This window comes from Gasterosteus aculeatus, chromosome 8, assembly GCF_964276395.1.
Source record: "Gasterosteus aculeatus chromosome 8, fGasAcu3.hap1.1, whole genome shotgun sequence".
Classification (NCBI taxonomy): Eukaryota; Metazoa; Chordata; class Actinopteri; order Perciformes; family Gasterosteidae; genus Gasterosteus; species Gasterosteus aculeatus.
In genome coordinates, this window is record NC_135695.1 from 905,769 (window position 1) to 927,707 (window position 21,939).

A 21,939-nucleotide genomic window follows, 5' to 3' on the forward strand; every position below is an offset into this window, starting at 1 on the left:
TACACGTCTACCACCATTATTTATTGTTAATACTGTAACATTAATTTTCTGCTTGGATTTGCTTACTTTTTTTCTATGTTGCATCCCACCAACAGATGAAGTAACTATTAACCCTTCAGCCAGCTCTTAACACGTGTTTGCATGTTTTTCTCTTTTTTTAATTGGTGTAGTATTTGAGTCTGATCATCTCAAAAGATCCACTTCCGGCTAACTGGCTTGCGACTATGCTAAACATTTGGACCTGTTCACTTTTTGGGCGTCAAACCAACAAGCTTAGTATGTGAAACAGGATGAAAATACATCCTCAGTCTTGTAACTCTCCTGGCGTGATCTCACTTCCCCACCAGTATGTGAAGCTAACTGGATGGACAAATGCCTGCAGTGTCTGTGTCCAGTCCAAAGCTGCTACATGACTGGTTTGGTTGCTACACAAAATGTGGATATGACATATTAGGCAATAATAATAAAACGTCAGCATTTGTGTTAAGGCTGAGTGAAATGACTGCCGTTGAGGTGTCAAGTGACCATCTGGGCCCTCCACTCTCATGCTTTTGGGAAAACATACAATCCAAAGCGCGAATACAAACTGAGGTTATATTGCATGGTAGTTGTGGAGGCCTCCTCATGTCGCCTCTGTTAATCTCATGCTTTCTTTATTCGAGGGCCATAAACATGTAGCAAAACCTGTAAAATCTTGCGAAATACATACGTAATATATATCACGCGTACACGAGGAGGTGGATGTATTAAAGTATATGATCCCACTCCTTCTCCTTGAATTATATGAGTATCCCAACGTTGCTCAGAGACACAAGTCCCCGACCACCAGCAACCACATAACTTTCAATATTACGTTCAAATTTTCAATAAACCACAACATGTTTCTTTCCTTTTGCACAATCGTCTGGTTAACCTTAAATAGTTATAGAAAAAGTCCATCCCTATAGGTGGAAGTCTTTCATTTAGAATTGTAATGAGAAGTAAAAACAGAAATGTGTTTTAAAATGAATGATGCTCCAAGCTGCCACCGTTTGCACTGTGACCAGCACCTTCACATGAGATCACGTTGGTGTGTTTCTCTCCAACTAAAACACATACTGTAAACCATTTAATACAATTAAAGGAAACATAAGCATTTACTGCACACTGTTGTTTTCTGCCATAGCATTTCATCCCAGGTGATTAGTGGGCATGTACTGGTGAACAAAAATACCAAAAGAATCCAGTGGATAGTCCCCAGACAGTAAATGCTGTTTGATGACCAAACCAGTGTGCTGGAAATCCATTAATCTCAATACTACAGAAAGATGCACCTATGGCAAAGTGCCATGAACGAGTCTTTTGAAAAGTCATATTAGGAAACACATTTCCTTGATAAAACCCTGAGATAGAGCTGTTTCTCCTCAAGGCATTTGGAGAGCGACTTTAAAGGCAGCCACAGTCTTAATAAGGCACCTCTACTGTATAATGTGAGCAAGTAAACAGCAATTACTTCCAAACAAGACTCACAACCATCCGCATCCCTTTGATCTGCACCATTATGCTGTTTTTCTGGGTTCTCCAAAAACACGCGCACACACACACACACACACACACACACACACACACACACACACCAATAAGATTAGAAAGTCACACAGATCTATTCAATGCATCATAGCAAATATGATCTTAAAGAAGGACAACTAATCCAGTTTAATAGAGGAAAACATGCTCAAGGACACACACACACACACACACACACACAGTCAGACTGCCCTATAATGGCTGTGATACTCTAAACCCTTGACCTCTTTTAGCCGTGGAGATGTAAACTGAATGAGGACATCCCCAACCTCCCGTCCCCTTTACAATCTCCTTATACTCAATAATCTGGTGTTTGTAATCCCTTTGGGTTGGGATAGTGATGTTAACAGGAATGTCCCCTAAAGCTGAGGATCTCTTTTTTTTGCAGCAAATATTTCAAGTTAAGAGTGGGTGTACTGAAGTGTCAATGCTGTGAACTGTGCTAAGGCCCCTGTACCCTACAGAAAAGGTTAGATGGCAACACCTGTGAGATATGAATCTTCCCAACACTGTGGATTTATTACTCTGGGTGTGGAGGGCACAGGGATATGGATTTTGTGAACAGGAGGAGAAACGTGGGCCGGAGGAGGACATGATAGAGAGAATGTTTTACCTTGGAGCATCCATCCCACACTCAGGCTGCAGTTGGGGGCAATTCTTGTGCAGCTCCACCTATTGAGGCTTGATGTAGCGGTTGTGTTCACATATGTTTATGTGAGTATATGAAACATTAATAAGGTCATAAACTGGCGTTCAACACTGGGCCTCTTTTGGTTTCCTGTTGCTTGGCTCCCTGCAGCAAGAGGCTGTTGCTTGGATAAGTGTCTAACGCAGCACGGGGAGAGGATACAGGAGTTGTTACAACAGCCCGAGGGCATCTCTTAGGGCTTACTCACTGAGCACCTGGATCTCTTTGATCAGAACCTCATCCAAGAGCAAGCAACGATCTACTCCATGTTGTCATGGTACCGTTCCTCTGACAATCTCTACTTCACACACACGTATCCCGGCAAACCCTGAATGGTGGAATCACTTCAGGATTGCATTTCATTATTGCGCTTCCCAAAGCAAGCTTTCATCTCGCTGCATGCTTGGGTACAAACGCTTGTAATTAAAAAAAGGATTCATTTTAAGTCACTTCAAACTGAAAAAAACTAAAGAACATCAGTATATTAAAAATGATTATGTCATCATCAGATGTTTACCTCACTTCCCTCAGCGGAATGGGGATTGATTGATATGTAAGGGGAACAGGAGAGTTTGCTTTAGATTTGTTTATTTGGCTCTAAATGTTGCTGTGGCAGCCGATGAAAGATGCCAGGAAACCATGCTGAGAGTAAGCTGGATTGTATAAACTGCCTGTAAAGTACATTTTTATAAACATTTCAGCCAGTCAATTGAAGTAAATCAACCAATTACTTAAACACTACGCAAACATCTAACCCTAAGGTCCCCTCATACCACTGACCTTCAGCCCGCTGCAGCAGAAATTCATTTATTCATGTAATCCCATAGAGAAAAGTCTGACACATCTTACAGATCTAACAAGAGTATTCAGATGGGATAAATGATCCCTATTTGCTTTAAGGACAAATACACCATTAAGGCATGAACAAAGTAGCCCTCCGCTCCTTTCCATCTTCGTCATTGTTTTCATGCTGTCACTATTGTTTGCATCAACTTCATTGTCACCACTGCTTGTTGCTTCAATCAACATCATCCTCAGTTTAATGATAGTTAATGGCTGCATGGCCGTCCTAATTGCTGACATCGTCATGACTTACGGCATTTTATACTACAGGTAGATGAAATCCAGCATTCTGATTGGTTGAGAGTGAGTCACGGGGTGTGCATTATTCAGCGATAATGTACAGTTGCTGTTCACATTGACCCAAACGTTCCACATCACCGCGCACTCAAAGTAAAAGGTTAGATTTTGCGCGACCGTATAGCTCTGTGGCGAAAAAAGACCGGAAACACCACAAATGATCGTTTTGGGGCCAATTAAGGTGGACGTCATGAGCGATGATATTTACGTGCACATATAGGGACTACTGGAATGAGATACACAACGTTTGCTGGCTAATACTATTTTGTGCGGAAAGGCAGCTATTTACTTACTATTCATAATTTAGCTGGTAACCGTAATATAAAAGCAATAAGGTACTTAGGCAGTACTTTATCTTCAATAATCTGACAACGACTCCCAAACTGTTACTTTATTGGATGATAAATTCAGCCTCTCGTATCTTATTGCTTAAATAAACTTCGTTGTTAATATAATGGGTTGTCATTACCACCACCTTGTCAGCAGCAGCACCAGCAAGACCATCATCACCCTCCCCAACCAACCCGACCCGCCAAATACTGACTCCTGGTCAGTGTCTCCTACCTAACTCAAAGTAAACCTGTCTGCACTGTTATTACAATGTAGAAACAGTAGTGCAAGGAAGCCAGATCAACATTGACTTATTTTACAAATGTTTTTAGTTTTGTAACATCCAGTCTTTACTCACAGTATTTACAAATAGAACAGTTATTTCATGTCACAAATAGATGTATTTTAGCCCAAACTGTGACCTCTCCATAATTGTCACCACATTTTTGGCTGATCCATGATAGAGAGAGAGAAAGAGGCCCATTCAATTGCGCGTTTAAATTCTCGCAATATGCGGTATAGTGGGCGGGGAAAGGCGCTGGTCACCTGATGAACTGCAAGTTTCGTAAATACGGCGTAAACAGGAGAATCACAGTTTGCGCTTTCTGCCGGTTGGCCGTGACGCTGATACCGTACTGACCCCGGGAGCGAGACTCGAGTGTCATATTGAGGCGTAGGGCCACTCACCGAGCACCATTGATCGGTTGGGAGTGAGAAGGCGTGGCGTCATTATGGCGGCCACCAGCAGCATCATGGCTGCAACCATCAGCATCATGGCCATGCCATCAGAATCACCTTCAGCACAACTACTTCAGTCTTCACCAACATCATTGTCAAGGCTGTCATCTGCATCATCATCATCCTCGCCATCTCCCTCCGACATCATCATTGACATCAAACGCCTTCCATCCTCCCTGCTTCACACACTTCCGCACTGTGAACTACACACACACCCTGCTGCCAAAGTCCCCTGACCTTTTTCATGACTTTCTGGAAGTCTTCCAGAGGACAATTATGAAGTGATGTAATGATGGAGGGAAGGACAAACCCTTCAAACAAAGAGAAAAGATTTTTACCTAATTTTCATTCCACTCTAGATTCTCGTTTTCTTTTAGCCCATTTCCTCTTGCCAAATTGCTTTTGCTTGCTGTGTGTATTGCATATGCCGTTGGTAAGAAAGCATTTTTCTTTGGAGTTTTCCAATTTATAGGCACACTGTAACATTTAGTTCCTGCCTTCAGTTTTTGCTGCATAATTTTCAGTTTCCACAGAAATGTGTTTCTTTCACCTTTAATTATAATAGTGACAGTGAGTTGAGGGTAAACCCATAAAGTATTTTACTTATTATTATTTGAATAGTCTTCAAAAGTCCTCAAAAAATGGTTTTCCTGCTCGGCTAATTTCTAATTCGGCGTGGACGCTCTCCCAGGACCCGAGTCCCTCTGTGGTAAAACATCAGTTGGATAAACGGTGTGTGGATGCTTAGGACGCCAGATGAAAAGCCTTTTCTATGAGACGCAGCAGATGAAAGCCACAGCTTGGTTTGAACGTGGGTAGCAGCGTGCTGTTAGATCTCTGGATTCGGCCCCTATTCCCCGAAACCTCTACCTCATTTTCACAGCCGTGGTAACAGAAACCTACCTCCACTCATCATCCGCTGTATGTTTTGTTTAGCAACTGTAATTACACTGGATTATATGATTTTTGGGAATGTTAGAGCAAAAGTGAATTAACATCCTCTTCTTTACATTAACAAAATACATTTTACTATTCAAAGAGACGTGTCCCATTCACTTGTTAGTGGTGTTTAATCCCCCCTTCTGCCAGTATGCTGTCACATACATTTATATTTATAAGTTCAGGCACATTCCCGACAGCTAAACAATTATGACGTAACAACCTGAATTTGAGTGGTTGAACGCTTTTATGCCATTTACATGATTTGACAGTTCAGATTGCCACTCTTGCATGTTGCCAGTCCATTGCCTGGACGAGAAAATATCCTGTTTCATTAACACCTATACAGTTTTAAAATTGGTTAATAAAAGAATGCAATATCCCAATGAACACAACCATGTCACAGCCTGCGTGTAGAAAAATGAGTGGTTTGACGCCTCAAACTAACAAGGTCTTTGTGTTCAAAAAGCCGGTGTGCCAAGATTAAGTTTTAAATTAACGAGGTGGCTAAAGCCCCCTTATGTATTGGAAGCTGTCACGTTCATTATGTCATCTAATCAGTCCTTCTGCCTTCTCCACCTCCTCCTCTTCCTCCTCCCTCCCCCAGACATTAGGGAGAGTGGAAGCCCCAAGCCGGTGATGGTTTTCATACACGGGGGCTCCTACATGGAAGGAACTGGGAATATGTTTGATGGCAGCATCCTGGCCAGCTATGGAAATGTGATTGTCATAACCGTCAACTACCGGCTGGGCATCTTAGGTAAGGATCCTTCTCTGCGTCGTGACACACAACCACTGTTTCCATGTTGGACCTCTGCTTTCTCTCTGGGTCCTTACTTTACTGCTGATCCCAGCAGCATGGGCCTACAAGGAATGCTTTTTTCTACTCTCTTTGGATCTGTTGGTCATTCCATGTGCTGTTGCTGTTATTTTTCAGTGACCTTAGCTTAGCATTAATGCTAATCTGGGTCTTTTCTTTCTTCCTCCTCTTGTTCCATACCCTTCATCATTGATATGTCCCATCTGCTGCTGCTGCTGATATTTGAGAGAGCTAAGTTTAGTGTGATTCTCATTTTTTGACATCTGGATTTCATTTTGTTCACTCCTGTTGGTAACAGTTTCAATCTCGATTTTGTTGATTACGGTTAAGACACTTTTACTCAAAGTCTGGATTTAAATCATTTCGATTTAGGGCTGTGCCTCCTCCCCCTATTGTGCTACAGTGTGAAGTTTGAGCTGTCAAAGTCAAAGTAGATACTTTTTTTCTCTTCACCATGTTTTCTCAACAGCAGTCAAGCACGTTGTCGTACAATACTGTCAAACCCGATCACACCCATTTCATCTTTGAAAAGAAGCCCTTACAAGTATTCTAATGTCGAGTATGATTGACGTCCTAAAATCATGACGTTTTGATATCTATCTAACAAAGAAATGTAGTGGCGACAGACATCCTTCTCGTTTACTCAACATCAAAATGTTGAAATATCCTTTCGTTCTGTCCTGATACAAGTATAAAAGAGCACATGTACTGCAGACCCGGTTCCTTTTGATGCATCTATCCTCCCCTTCCCCTGTCTTGTACTATACCATGACACTGTCTCCTCTGATCTTAAGTCATTTTCCTCCTCATCTATCTTATCTTTTCTCGTCAGTCTCAGTCCTAATTCCTTCCCTGCAGTGTGAGTATGTCAAAGTCTTAGCCAGAGGGAAGGGATATATTACCACACATGACTGAAACAAAGGTTTGCCGCCTCCGTCCGAAATGAGATTGTGTCAATTCTTTATATGCAGGGAAATTATTCAATTTCCATGTTGTTTAGTTTTCGAGGCTTTTTCTTTTCATCTCATTAAACTTTACCGGGATAAAGATAAAGGGCAATATCCACCTTTCACTCACGTTGAATATTGTTTGTCTGGGGGGCAAGTACCTGTGTGTGTGTGTGTGTGTGTGTGTGTGTGCGTGTGTGTGTGTGTGTGTGTGTGTGTGTGTGTGAAGAATGAGCGTTCAGGCTTCACAGCAACTCTCAAGATTTTTATAGCAGGCAGAGAACATGACACACATGCTTGTCTTTGTTCCACAAGTGATACTGAACATACTGCTAAACTACAGAGACACACAAGTCACATCTACCAGCATTTCTCAAGTCCACAGTGTGTTCACATCATGGACCTCCTCTTGTGAGGCTCCTCTGTCCAAGGAGAGCCATTCGGGGTTCGCTGTGAAAATGGGTTTTTGACAACAATTTATCTCATAATTTAGTGCGGAAATGGGCTGCTATAGTTGTGTGAATGCATCACTCCGGCCAATCCAAAGACGGGGTTTGTAACCAATCAGGTGTAGAGACCATGGTGACAGGCTCCGCCCCCTTACTGTCAAAAAGAACAACAGCCAGCGCGTAGAAAACACCTTGCGCAAGACGGACTTTCGCTCGCGGATGTTTGATTTACGCGCGCGCATCAACCTGATTTGCACTCTCAAATGTTGAAAGTGATTTGCCGCCATATTCCTCCCACAGTCCAGAGACATGTTTGGGGGATCAGGTTGATTGGTGACTAAATTTCCCGTTGGTGTGTGGATGTGAATGGTTGTTTGTCTCTGTGTTACCCTGCGATTGGCTGGCGACCAGTCCAAGGTGTTCCAAGCCGCTTGGAGAACCCGCTGTGCTGACAGAATTCCCTCCTCTAGCGCTGGTGATTTTTTTCTCCCCGGCTTAGTGGGTGTCTGTGAGAATGAGCACTTGCAGGAAGTCATTAGTGGCTTTAAATATGCAGTGCCTCTGACTCAAAGCTGTATTTATTGTTTGAGGGCCTTGGCAGCGATAGATCTGGCCATATGCCACATGTATAGGAGGCTACTAGTATGTGTGTATGTGTGTGTGTATAATGACTTAGGAGTTTCTAATGGGGAAAATCCTTTTTAAGGTTTGTTTTATTTAGTTCCACTTAGTCTCATATCACCTGAATATCTAGGGAGACCAAAAGGTATTGTCTTTATATGTAAATGGACTGTACTTGTACAGCACTTTTCTAGTCTTCCAACCACTCAAAGCACCTTAACACTATATGACATAATTCACCCATTCATACACTGATGACAGGAGAACCATACACAGTGACACCTGCCCATCAGTAATTAACATTCACACACTACAGGAGCCATGTTGGGTTAAGTGTCTTGCCCAAGGACACATCGACATGAGGTTAGCAGAGCCTGGGATTGAACAGACAACCCTCTGATTGGAGGACGACCGTGCTCCCCACTCACCCATATGTCTTGACCCGGAACTTGGGTATCCAAAGTTCTGTCCAATTAGCATAAGATAATACTGACTTTGGAACCACTGGAAACATGACGTCAATACTGAAGGGCCTCAACCCTGCAGTCCTTCTAGTGTCCACCAGGGGCGACTCCTGTGAATGTGAAGAAGTCTAGGAGAAAATGACTCCTTTTCACTTGATTAATTCCCTCAGTAAATGTTTCAATTCCTCTTCAATACAAAATGATGTTCGTGTATTACATCACGGTCCATTTAGAGTCAAACAGACCAGGTATGATTTAGGGTGGGGCTACACGCTAATTGTCAGGTCTCTGCCGCGCTGTTGCCCTCTGGGAGTTGGCTGTGTTTTCATCCGAGAACTTCATCCCTTTTGCAGTGGGTTTTCACCTTCTTTTAGTTTGCATTATTTCATTTCTTTTTCAGGGATCGGTTTAAATAAGCAACTCCATCTATTGTCACTTATGGTTTCAAAAGAAAAGATGCAGATGACAATTTTGAACTTCATATTGTCACTGTAGTCCACAAACAAATGGATAAAAACACATATGACTACTTCCACTTCTTATCCACCCCTGCATGGGCTCACCTGTCAATCAGTGGATGGGCTCCAAGACCATGTGGACGTGTTCTGTGGCTACATCGTTGTTGGAATGTTAGTTAGGACTGTGGCTCTTCTGACTGATGGGCAGGTGTCACTGTGTATGACAGCTCCTGGTGTCAGTGTGTGAAAGGGTGAATGATGACATGTAGGGATAAAGATCTTTGAATGGTCAGAAGACCAGAAAAGAGAAACACAAGATAGAAGTACAGTCCTTTTACCATCAACTGTTTTGACACTTTAATTGTAAATCCAAATAAGAACTGTTACTGCTACACCAAGCAACATAGTGGTTGGTTGCAACTGCCTATACACATGAAACCAGGGCATACACAGGACCTCTAAACAGCGGACTGTGCCTTTAAAGCCTGTACAGTGTTGAGTTTGCTTTGGCCCAGCCAAACGCTTTAATCATGCTGATTGATGAAGTGCATTTCCCTGACTCAAACCTTCTCCAAATACCCTTTCCATTCCAACCACTCATCAGCCATTCAGCCAATTCATCAAGCCTCTGATTGTTTTAAGATACCTGGCCACTAAAATATCCATTCACTGCATGGGCACTGCTTTTCTAACTGGGCCCCACTGTCAGCGCCACACTCACATCCAAGCAAAGAAAAGACTAAACAGCCGAAACCATTGAGTCAAGCTAATAAGCTTAATAAACGTTACTAAAAGTCACTAAACATTAAAATTAGTAGTATGTGAAGTTCTTGTAAATGTACTTTCGGATAGTATTACGATATTACGTTTACTTCAAAGGACAGCTAAACCACATTTAAAAAAGTAGATGGATAGATATTTTTTAAAAATCCCTAAAATATTTTGGAATTGTTTGAAACAACAAACAGGGTTCTGTATCTCAATTATGACTGTGTATGTTTGCTTGAGGAGCATTTCCTAAAACACTGGAAGTTCCCCTAATGTTCCCAAATATTCCTCTGTCTCGTACATCGTCTCTCCTTTTCTCCCTCTACATTCCTTGGGAAATCTCTTTCCGTTAGTTTTGGTCCTGCTGGCTAAATGCTGACGATTAGCATTGCTTATTAATTGATTCCTCCCTCAAACAAATACCCAAGTTTAGTTATATTATTCTTTCTGTGACTGCATCGGTTGCATCCTTCATTGCTAGTGGCCCTGACACATGCTTGTTCAGAAACCCATGGGCCGCGTCTGACTTAAGGCCGGCGCATGCTTCTGCGTCGTTGTGTCGACTTCATGGTCAGAATTCATGGTTGTAAAGTCTTGCGTGTGTTGCAGAGCGATTCACCTCCAGAACAACAGGCTGTTGTTGTGTTTTTGTGGAAGACGACCTAGAGAGTCACGTCTATTTATTTATTTGTTTATTTATGTATCATAGACTTTATTGCCCCGTGCATCGACACTGATGCTTTTCATCGCGGACACATTTGTCCCGTATTTTCCTCCACAACTTTGTTCCTCTCGACCAGCAAACCGGCGTTTGCGGCGATCTCCCTCCGTGAATCCAACCCGCTTCTACAACCCGCCAATACCGGCTTGTATACGCGCTCATATTTGCACATTTCCTCCGACAAAAGTTCTTAAATCTGCTCCGTTCTCTCGTAAACATTCTTCGTTTTAATAATGGCGGTGTCAGGCTGTGAAAACGGAAATGTGAGACTCCGTAAAGGACGTAGTCAGCAGACCAATCGCAGCCTGGTGCGCTGCGGGAGGCTTGCGTTGCTTTCGACGCAAGCCTAGAAAACTGTCTCCACACACTCAAGGACGCAAGGAGGTGTGAAAAGCGACCAAGGGACACGCAAGGGGGGCTTGCGTCTGCGTCGCTCTGAAAACGCAGAAGCATAAATCAGGCTTAAGTGCTTCACTTTAATCTTGTTCTTCACACAAGTCTTTAATTCAGGCTAATGATTCCTTTCCCTCCAAACATCGGGATGTATTCTAACACTCTCTCTCTGTCTCTTTGTACTATTGTTGAGATCAGCTCTTGATGAAGTATAATATATATATATATATATGTATATATATATATATATATATATATATATATATATATAATATAATATAACAATATAAATACTATGGATCTTTTTGGTTAAGATCCTGTAAAAACACAAAATATTCACGTCAATATTGCACTCAATAGTGCATTTTATTTGCGATGCCTTCATGCCAGATGTGGGAAGAAAATCCCGAGTTGTGAGAGATCAAAAAGTGAGCTCAAATATGTGGTGACTTAAAGGACCAGTGTGTAGGAATAATGATGTATAATCATTGGAAGCACATCATAGCCCTTCATATCTACATGGGGGTGTGTCCTGTTGCCAAGAACAGAAGAATCCAACCCTGACGCTGGTGCAGTGGCTCTCCATCTTTTGTAACTTAAAGCCCACTTTCCATTGGAAGGGAGGAATTTAGTTGTCGGTATTGAGATGGCTGTTCTTCATCACTCAGGGAAAATCACTTCTCCTCAGTATGTATTTCGCAAGATCAAAATTTGATCACCCTCAAGTAATTTTTCATTAAACCTTTATTTAAACCAGGAAAGTCCCATTGAGATTACAAATCTCTTTTGGCCAAGACAGGCAGCAACATAGAAAACACATAGTAACAGACAGAAAACACAGAGAAATGACCTCGATTGTAGTGTTGGGGTGTAATAAATGCTACCTTTCCAATTGGGGTCAAGTGTGATTGTATGTATTCATATGCAACTACTGTTCATGGCTGTGTTGTTATATTTCTCTTTCCACCCAAGACTTTATATGTCGACGGGCTCTACAGTACATGTGTGTGTGTGTGTATTTGTGTGGGTGGGTGTGTGTATTATCAGTATTGCCATGTTGTTGGTTGTTTCCCCCTGTAAATTAGCCGAGTGAAGATCTGACATTTCCTCAGCTATTTTAGGGCACAGGGAGCTTTGATCAGTGGACATGCTTCACTGAGACATGCTGCACTATGTGCTGCAATATCTCCTACTCCATACTGTCATCCTGCCATGCCAAAACCTACTATTAATCAGATTCATTTTATTTCCTTTCATACAGTATTTATTGTATTTAATATATATTGCATAACAGATCTAACATAGGTCAGATATGTACCTTTATTATGTTTGTTTATTCCTGTTAATATATTAAAGTACGCACATATCAGCTGTTTTGATGGGGTATGTAGTAGTAAACCTCAAACCAACCTGATAACATTTTAGAGACTACAGCTTTCAATCAGATGTATTGTGAAATTGCCACAGTACGCTGTCTTCTCCAGTAAAAGTGCTCCAAATGTAATGGTAGTGTTCTTGTGTATTGTTTTATGCTTTGAAAAACTTTTTGAATTCAACTACATTATGTCTGTTATCAGCAGACAAAATATAATTCTAAATGCTTATAACCTGGTGAGAATAGAATGTGGCCCTTGTGATAATCTGTAACGTTCTGGGAATATAGACCAATATGAACATAGAGCTAATGGCAGCTAAAATGCTGCTGTTTTTAGTCAATAAAGGGTTCGTTGCAACCTTTTGGGCTGTTTTAGCCTCATGCCGTAGTAGTTTCCTGGCCGTTGTGTGGTTCTCTCTTTCAGCTATCACTTTGTTTCGTTTCTTTGCCTCCTGCTCATTTTGTAAAATGTCGCTGGCATAAGGATTTGCTCAGTGAGTGGACTGCAATGTCAGTTATGCTATGCTATGCTAATGGTGATCTGGCACTTTAGGGGGTGGTGTGGCGAGGCACGCAGCAGCTCTACCGATGCGTTGGTGATTAGATTAATCTGGCTGAAGGTGGGACAACAGATGACGATCTGGGCACGAACCAAACAGAGCGCCAGGAATCTGTGGTCACAACTTTCACCACATCCCACCGTCATGAAATCAAGGATTGAATCAATTCAAATACAATTGTTGCTGACTCATTCGTATGGAAGTAAATCTGTGTCATCGGATTTTGAAAGAAAAAGGTGATTGAATTTCTAGCACTGAATATTTATGCATTGAAATCATGTATCTGAATGTTTTTCATCGTTAAAATATTCAACTGCAAAAAATTCAACCACAAATAATTCAACTGCAAAAAATTCAATGCAAAAATTCAATGCAAAAATTCAATGCAAAAAAAATTCAATGCAAAAATTCAATGCAAAAAAATCCAATGCAAAAATTCAAAGCAAAAAAATTCAATGCAAAAATTCAATGCAAAAAAATCCAATGCAAAAATTCAATGCAAAAAAATTCGAACCGCAACATCCGGGAACCCAAGGAAGAGCAATCAATTCTAGATCAAGATCGGGAGCGTGCGCCAAGCAAAAGGAGCGAGCGCCCCAATACAACTTCGGCTTGTCGACTATGATGACCGGATTTCAGCCATGTCCATTAATAATGGGGCTTCGTTGAGTGTTTTAACTTTAACTTCATGCCATCAGTGTGGTTTGTGTCTGTACGATTCAGTAATAGACAGCTGATGCTGGGATGCTTCGACGAGCTATTAGGAGTGATTGAGTGACACAACTTCTACTCAACTGTCTTTACTTTTAAGAACTTTATTAAAATTCAGTGACAGATCACAATCTCTGCTTCACAACTGTAAGGTCGTATGGGACAATAAACCTTTGTCACACTCTAATGTGTATATGTCTGATATGTTTGTGTTTTTGGTGGGTTTTTTATGATACTATATAATATATGACATCGTACTGAGAGCTTGAAAAAACAACCAAAACCGAACGTCATCTCGTTTAACTTCCGCTTATTTCACGTCCAATGTACAAATGTCAGCTGTCTATTACTGAATCGTACAGACACAAACCACACTGATGGCATGAAGTTAAAGTTAAAACACTCAACGAAGCCCCATTATTAATGGACATGGCTGAAATCCGGTCATCATAGTCGACAAGCCGAAGTTGTATTGGGGCGCTCGCTCCTTTTGCTTGACGCACGCTCCCGATCTTGATCTAGAATTGATTGCTCTTCCTTGGGTTCCCGGATGTTGCGGTTCGAATTTTTTTGCATTGAATTTTTGCATTGAATTTTTTTGCATTGAATTTTTGTATTGAATTTTTGCATTGTTTTTTTTTTGCATTGAATTTTTGCATTGAATTTTTTTGCATTGAATTTTTGCATTGAATTATTTGCGGTTGAATTTTTTGCAGTTGAATATTTTAACGTTGAAAAACATTCAGATACATGATTTCAATGCATAAATATTCAGTGCTAGAAATTCAATCACCTTTTTCTTTCAAAATCCGATGACACAGATTTACTTCCATACATTCGGCCATTTATTACAGAAAGCATGATGGCAGACATTGATTTCGAATAAAAAGTACCGGTGCGCTAAACCCTCAGGCTGCTAAACATGCACATGCAGAGTTGAGGCATTTCAGTAGAAATTCATATTCAGACAAAACAATCTTATATAACTGTCTCAGTGGTGAGCACAGGCCTTCTTCATGCCAACAAAGATGGTTTCATTCTCAGAGAACTGTGAAATCATAACTGCTACATAACTTGCATGTGATTAATCGATCTCCATGACAACTGAGCAAGCTCGACCGGCTGGCGAAGAAGCCGAGTCGCAGGGAAAGAAAGTTGGCATTGCATATTTCTGCTTCTCCGTGTACAGTAACGTGTACGTTTTATATATATATATATATATATATACACACCAAACTCTGTATTAATGTAACAATGTTGGCCGCAGTGGGTTTCACCATAGTGCCCCCACTTTGAAATGCAGACAGTGGGTTGGCCGTGAATCGGTAGCCTACCTACCTGGATCGAAGAGGCCAACTGAGAGATGGAACAAATCTGATTGGTGGATAGGGGATGAGGGGTCTGATGGAGGTATAGGTTGAGATGGCACCTCCCTCTATATGTGTGTGCACACCAAACTCCCTGTGGCAGTGTTACTTATTAATCAAAGCTTTGGCCTCTGCTTGTGTGTGAATGCATGCAGGAGCATGAGTGTGAGCTTATGTGAGTATGCGCCTGCCTGTGTAAGAGGAACAGGGCTAATACAGCAGATGTAGAAGGAGGATCAAAGCATGCTTCATGTGACACCTCAGATCACTGCAGACTACATGATATAGGGGATGGACCAGTCCAGCCACAGAATAACTGTCCTAGGTGTGTGCTGATATTTTGAACTGTCCCAGGCTGTCTGTCCACTTTGTTGGGTTTTGATCAGATCAGTTTCTTCCCCGCAGCCCTCTATTTTATTCCGGGTCCAAATAAAGCCATTGCCAACTAAGCAATAAAGAAAACAGACAGAAACGGAGGGAGAGAACTATGGTGAGAAATGAGACATATGCCTCGACGGGAGTCGTCTTCACCATGCAGCCCGGGAAAGGAGGGGTCAGGGGGGGCACATGAGTGTATGTACGAGTGTAAAAGAGATACATGGCCTACAGATGTGTTTAGGGTTTGACCGATATAAGTTTGGTCAATGTGTGGCTCTTTTTAAATGTGGGATATTCCGCTGTGTCTGAAGTTGACGTTCCCTTATCATGAGGGAGGCTTTAGTTTCAGTTCAGCCTAAGAAATGACCATTGGATGATTTATACCTACATTTAGCATTCAGCAGAATGATCCAATATGTTTTTGTCCACGGGTTGTAAACAGCACGCTAATGACTCCTTAATGTTTTTACAATAAACGATTTAATCTAATTTGTCAAATGCAGACACTCGGTCAGTGGTCTGCATTTGTTACAGTTACATCACATTACATTACTTCACATGTCATTTAGCTGCCGCTTTTATCCAAAGCGACTTACAATAAGTGCAACCATAAGGACACAAACCAAGGAGAACAAGAAAGTGCAATTTCATCAAATAAGCCGATATACAACTTGCTATAGATAAGAACCATTATAAGTCCAATGTAAGTGCTCCAGTTAGTTAGTGTGTTAGTGGAGGTAGAGTGTGAAGAGGTGTGTCTTTAGTCTGAAGATGTGAAGGCTCTCTGTGGTCCTGATGTCTTCAGAGATCTCCTTCCACCATTTAGGAGCAGGACAGCAAAGAGTGGAGATCTAGTCGAGTGTTTTGCTCTGTGAGGAGGAACAAGCAGTTTATCACATGCAGAGCAGAGAGTGCGGGTCGGGATGTTGGGTTGGACCAGGTCCTGGATGTGAGCTGGACCCCATCCATTCACAGCATGGTACGTGAGGAGCACCAGTGTTTAGAACTGGATGAGCCACCGGTACCAGTGAAGAGAGCGGAGGAGTGGAGGAGTGAGGGAGAACTTAGGAAGGTTAAAGACCAGTGGAGCTGCTGCATTCTGGATGAGCTGCAGAGGTGGAATGGAGGTAGCAGGAGACCTGCAGGAGAGAGTTACAGTAGTCCAGGAGGGAGATGACAAGAGCCTGAATCAGTACCTGCGCTGCCTTCTGAGTGAGAAGAGGACGTGTTCTCCTGATGTTGTAGAGTGTGTATCTACAGGATGGTGTTGTCAGTGATGGTGGGAGTCAGGGAGAGTTGGCTGTCCAGTGTGACGCCAAGGTTCCTGCAGTCAAAGTGGGCGTTAACACGGAGTTGCCAAAGTTACGTTTATAATCCCCTTGTTCTAATCTAGTATCAGTTTGGCATCTGTATATGATGACTATCACTCTACAGACCTGACCAGTTGCTCCACCCAAAAGTTGCGGGTGGCTGCGTTGTTTACACGCGCTAAATGTCTGTTGGTGACTGTGATACGTGATGTGTTAGAGCGGCGTGGTCAGGGACGTCCTGTGGCCGATGCAGACTGCCTTGCTCTTTGCACTGCATCTGTTGGTCTGAGTCTCTAATAGGGAAAGAAGGCCCTACGGGTGTCATACGGATATAAAAGGCTGCCTCACTGTGTCAACGTTAGACGCCATGGGGAACTAACCAAGTGTCAGAGAAAAGACTCATCTATAATTACAGTGCTCATGCTCAAGGGGCTGATGGGGGGGCTTTCTCAACTCATCGGCAGCAAAACACTCAAAATTACCACACAGTTTAAATTCAAATATATCAATATCAGAACGGTAACCCCCCTTAAAACAGATTCCCATCCACCCTGCCAGCATCAACCAGCGCCAAATCTTTGGCTGATATTGCGTCACTGAAGCCCCCTCGATCCAACAGCCTGTTCGTGTTTCAGTGCAGTGTTGTTCTGAGACGCAGTGGGACTTGCTTTTGTCTGCCACTGTCTTGCTCTCTTTGCAATCAAGGCGTTTCACTGCATAAATACTCAATTTTACAGAACACATGTGCCATATTGCCTCCTCGCTTTGTTCTAACACAAATCCCATAATCCTCTCAAAGGTCAGCGCTCTCTCTTCTCCATGTTCCCGCTCTCACCACTCGCAGTGGATTCATTTGTTTCCCCCAGATGGAAATAATGGAACAACACGGAGAATGAGGAGGCAGGTGGAATAGAGGAAGATTCTCTTGTTTCTCTCCATCTCCCTCAAGTATCCCGTTATCTCTTGCTCTCTGTTGGTTTTCCTCTCATTTGAATTCAGTTAAAGGGTGTTTTGGCACACAAAGTATTTTCAAAAGCCAACAATCAGCATTTCACGGTTTTCTCTACTGACACAATTGGTTTAAAAATTTATTATTTTATTGTACAGAAATATTCTATATATGTAATCAAAGAAAACAAAAAGTTTTGTTAAATGAATTATTCACTGCAGGATGGTGTGGTCACACCCACATCCATCATCATAAACTCCCCCTTCCCTCCCCCCTCATGTGACTGTATCCAATCACAAGTGTCTTCCTTGGTTAATCAAATGACCTTTTACTGTCTGTCTTCATTCTGATGCTTTTTATTTGGCATTGCATACATTTTGTCTTTTGAAAAGTCATAACAAAGCAACAAAGCAAAACAATTATTTTCAGTTCTATAATCCAAATCAAGGATATCCAAGGATATTTAGTCCATGTAATAGAAAAGTCATACGCAAATGAAAGCATCCATAGATGTGTTATAATGTACTACTAACTACTGCCATGACGTCCCACATATTGTTCAGGCTCAGACAGCTCCAACCAGCGTCAGGTAGAAAGACATCTTGTGTATTGGTCCCCAGTACAGCCACATGACCTGTGTGTGTGTGTGTGTGTGTGTGTGTGTGTGTGTGTGTGTGTGGAGGTGCATGTTTATGTATTAGTGGAGACAATTGGACTGAAGATCTATAAGTGCTGGCCTTGCAGGTTCATAACTGGCCCCATGGGAGCCCTGAACTGACCATGCTGCTGTGTGTGTGTGTGTTTGTGTTGGAGTAAGGTTGTGTGTCCATAGCCTCTATGATAGAGAAATGAAAGCATAAGAGCATTTCATTCACTGCCCTGGGGAGACCTTTGCACTGGCATGCATTTATAGACACTTGCACTTTAACCGCTGCTGACCCAGTGTATAGATGGAGTGTAGCCTTGAGCAGCATGCATGAAACCTACATCATTTCCGACCATTACTGGCCAAAGCTCTGCTGGACGTGATACCCCTAAGACCCAGCTCAGACGCTGACTTATCCTCTCAGTGCCTGGTGGCATTCAAGGCCAACGGCAGACTTTCCTTTGTTGGCCATCAGAGGCCAGCTGGCAGAAATCGCTCTCATGATACTGGTGGGAGGATTGGCTTATAGAGACGTCACATATTGCATGTTTTTCTCTTTTAATATTTTTCTTAGAAACCTTTGTATAGCTTATTTTTCATATTGGGAGTGACAATAACATTGGAGTAGTTTTCTTTCATCCTCACACACACACACACACACACACACACACACACACAAACACATTGTATTTAGTATTGTGTGTAACATATTGACTCTCGAGCCAAGAGTATTTCAAACGCTATTTCCAGATATGTGCTTTCAGAAATCCTAGAATAATGATATATAAAAGCAGCCACAAGGACTTGTTCATGGCATGCATCAATATGAAGCTATATTGATTCAACTTTCTAATCAGTCCCACTAAAAATCTATCTGCCTTAAATACCCTGTGAGCTGAAGACATGTGCAATGTAGCTGTGGGATGAAGCTCTCAGTGTGCCTTCAGGCTGCCTAGTAAAGCAAACCATCGACCACTGCATTCGTATGGAGATAAATTACACTAGTGTAACGATTGTGCCTGTGTTTGTATGATGGGTCTGGAGATACACCAAATAGCCTCCAACCACCAGAAAGCCCAGGCACACAGACACACAAACACATACCTATAGAGCAGCAGCGTTATATGTTTGGAATTGACACAGAGCGACTGGTTTATCGCAGAGAACAAACTATCTCAAATCACCATGGCTGACTGCACGTGTGTGTTTGTGTGTGACTTTGGCTATCTTTGTGCGTTTTAGACAGTGAGTGGTGACCTTTAGTGTTGAAGGTGGTGATTAAGCTGTTTGTTACAGTACATGTCCAAATCATACACAGGGCAACTGTGGGTGGAGGGAAAGCGCGACCGTCCTTCAATCAGAGGGTTGGCGGTCCGATACCAGGTCCTGCTAACCAACATGTCGATGTGCCCTTGGGCAAGACACTTAACCACCATTGCTCCGGTAGCTGTGGCTGCTGAGTGGGAATGTTAGTTACTGATGGGCGGGTGGCTCTGTGTGTGGTAGCTGCTGTCATCACTGTATGAATGCGTCAATGATGACATATAGACGACATCTGATGAAACTTTGAATGGTTGAAAGACTGGAAAAGTGCAAAACATATTCACACATATCTGTACTTTTCCAACTCAAAACCATTTTTGAAATAAGCGTGTGTGTTTGTTGTTTGTGCAGGCATACGCCTCATATCGATGATTCATAATGTTAAAGACGTTACAAGTGACAAATGGTATTAATCACCGTCACTCAATTGTCTTTATCAGTACCCACTGCTGTTCTTTAATGAGCTCTCCACATAGAGCAGGCGGGGTGTTGCTGGGAGATAACTGACTTGCTCACTGTCCCTCTGAACATCACACGCCTTCTTGTCCACCTCCCATCTCAGTCAAGCAAAAAAAATACATCTGCTCAGTGTGTGCGTTGAAAATGAATTCAATTTGTCGATTGAAGTGTGAGATGTGAATGTTGGAGTTTAGTTAGTGAGTGAACCACGAGGCAACATACATTCTACTTTCTACAACTAAGAGCACATTTCTAATGTACAAGTAGACTGTTTGGAGCTGACAAGTAGAACGTTGTACACTCCTTACATAGAAGGCTGTACCGATGTCAGGTAAAGGCCCCTTGCTGTTTATGCACACCACGAGCAATCTCAGCGCTCTACCATTTTTTTTTCTTGCTTCTGAGTGGCTACGGAAGCTGTCAATCAATTCCACGTGGGTTTAGTCATATACAACTCAAAAAATGTGGTTGAAAGGAGCAAACCGGCCTACTAGAGCCAAGCTGCTCCCCCTGCTGGGCTGTGAGGCCTTCCCAAAAGCCTCCTCTAGAGCAGTGGTCCCCAACCACCGGGCCGCGGACCGCTACCGGTCCGTGGGCCATTTGGTACCGGACCGCACCACAGAAAGAATTTTTCTTTTTTCTTTTTCTCAAAACTGTTTTATTTTGAAAATTGACCGGCTTTTCTTCTAATTATGTGCGCTCGTCCCTCTGACATATTCCCCACACGTCACCAGGCGTTTTTCTTCACGTTTACAATTGTCCTCTTTTACGTTTACAATTGTCCTCTTTTACGTTCACAATTGTCCTCTTACACGGCACGTGCACGGCAGTTTCGCCCACCAGCGAACACAGAGTGCGACTACCCCCCCCCCTCCCCCAAGCAAACAGCTGTTCAGGTAGCCGCGGTCCTTTTCGGGGTCAATGAATTATGTGTTTACCTGAAAAATCAATACCGCCACATACCGGGATACTGTCAGAATCTTTCTAAATACCGTATTATGGATTTTTGGCCATACCGATCAGCCCTAATGTCCACACACCGGGCTATCATATAGATGTGCTTTTAGCCTGGTAGCTCTATGTTCAATAGGATTTAAAAGGCTATTAGTGATTTATTTTTAAGGCAATTCACAAAATAAAGATTTTGTGTGTTATATTAATTTATTTCTTCACCAGTGACTTATAAACTGATTTTGACACCAGAACGCTCACAGGAGTTTACCTTTATCCCCACAGAAATTGTAGAGCCAGACAAAGTACTTACTACACTTATTATCATTGTATTATCATGGTATGCCATTTTCGGAGCAGAGGCCAGAAAAACGCCTTAGGGTGGAATTGTACGATGAAGTTTTGCCAACGTCGATATTTGGTTGAGATTGAAGGTCATGACGCCGACCTAGTTCAACCCACGTGTGAGAGAAACTTTTTAAGGTGCAAAATAATTCAAACAGGATAAACGTTGACAAACCTCTACTGAAATCAATACGATCTGAGTGTGACATTGCCATAGATATCTGCATTCTACTGCTAACTACTTTGGCACTGGGGGGGAAATTAGCTTAAACTGTGATAGTACTTGACACTGTCCAAAGTAATCAGAAAGAGAAAAATACATCTGAAAGTGCTCATGTCTTATTATAAGCTGTGAAGTGTTATGCATTTCAAAGTGCTGTGAAATCCAGAGCGTACTCGGAGTCTCCTTGTTTCTCACTATAGCCGCTCCCACAGCCGGCAGTCAGTGACAGCCGTGGAACGACATTTTGGCACCGTGCGATCCTGCTGTCAGAGCTGCAATCCCATTGGAGGGATTGTGATT

The 21,939-nt window shown here is 42.3% G+C and overlaps 1 protein-coding gene across 4 annotated transcripts in view; it reads left to right on the forward strand.

The window, feature by feature from the left end:
- nlgn1 (neuroligin 1) overlaps nucleotides 1-21,939 on the forward strand; it is a 268,080-nt gene that overhangs the window by 98,843 nt on the left and 147,298 nt on the right. For 3 of the 4 annotated variants that reach the window (XM_040183287.2, XM_040183285.2, XM_040183289.2), the window contains one exon: nucleotides 6,009-6,161. In XM_040183287.2, the coding sequence (XP_040039221.1) occupies nucleotides 6,009-6,161 (153 nt within the window). 4 annotated transcript variants of the gene reach the window in all.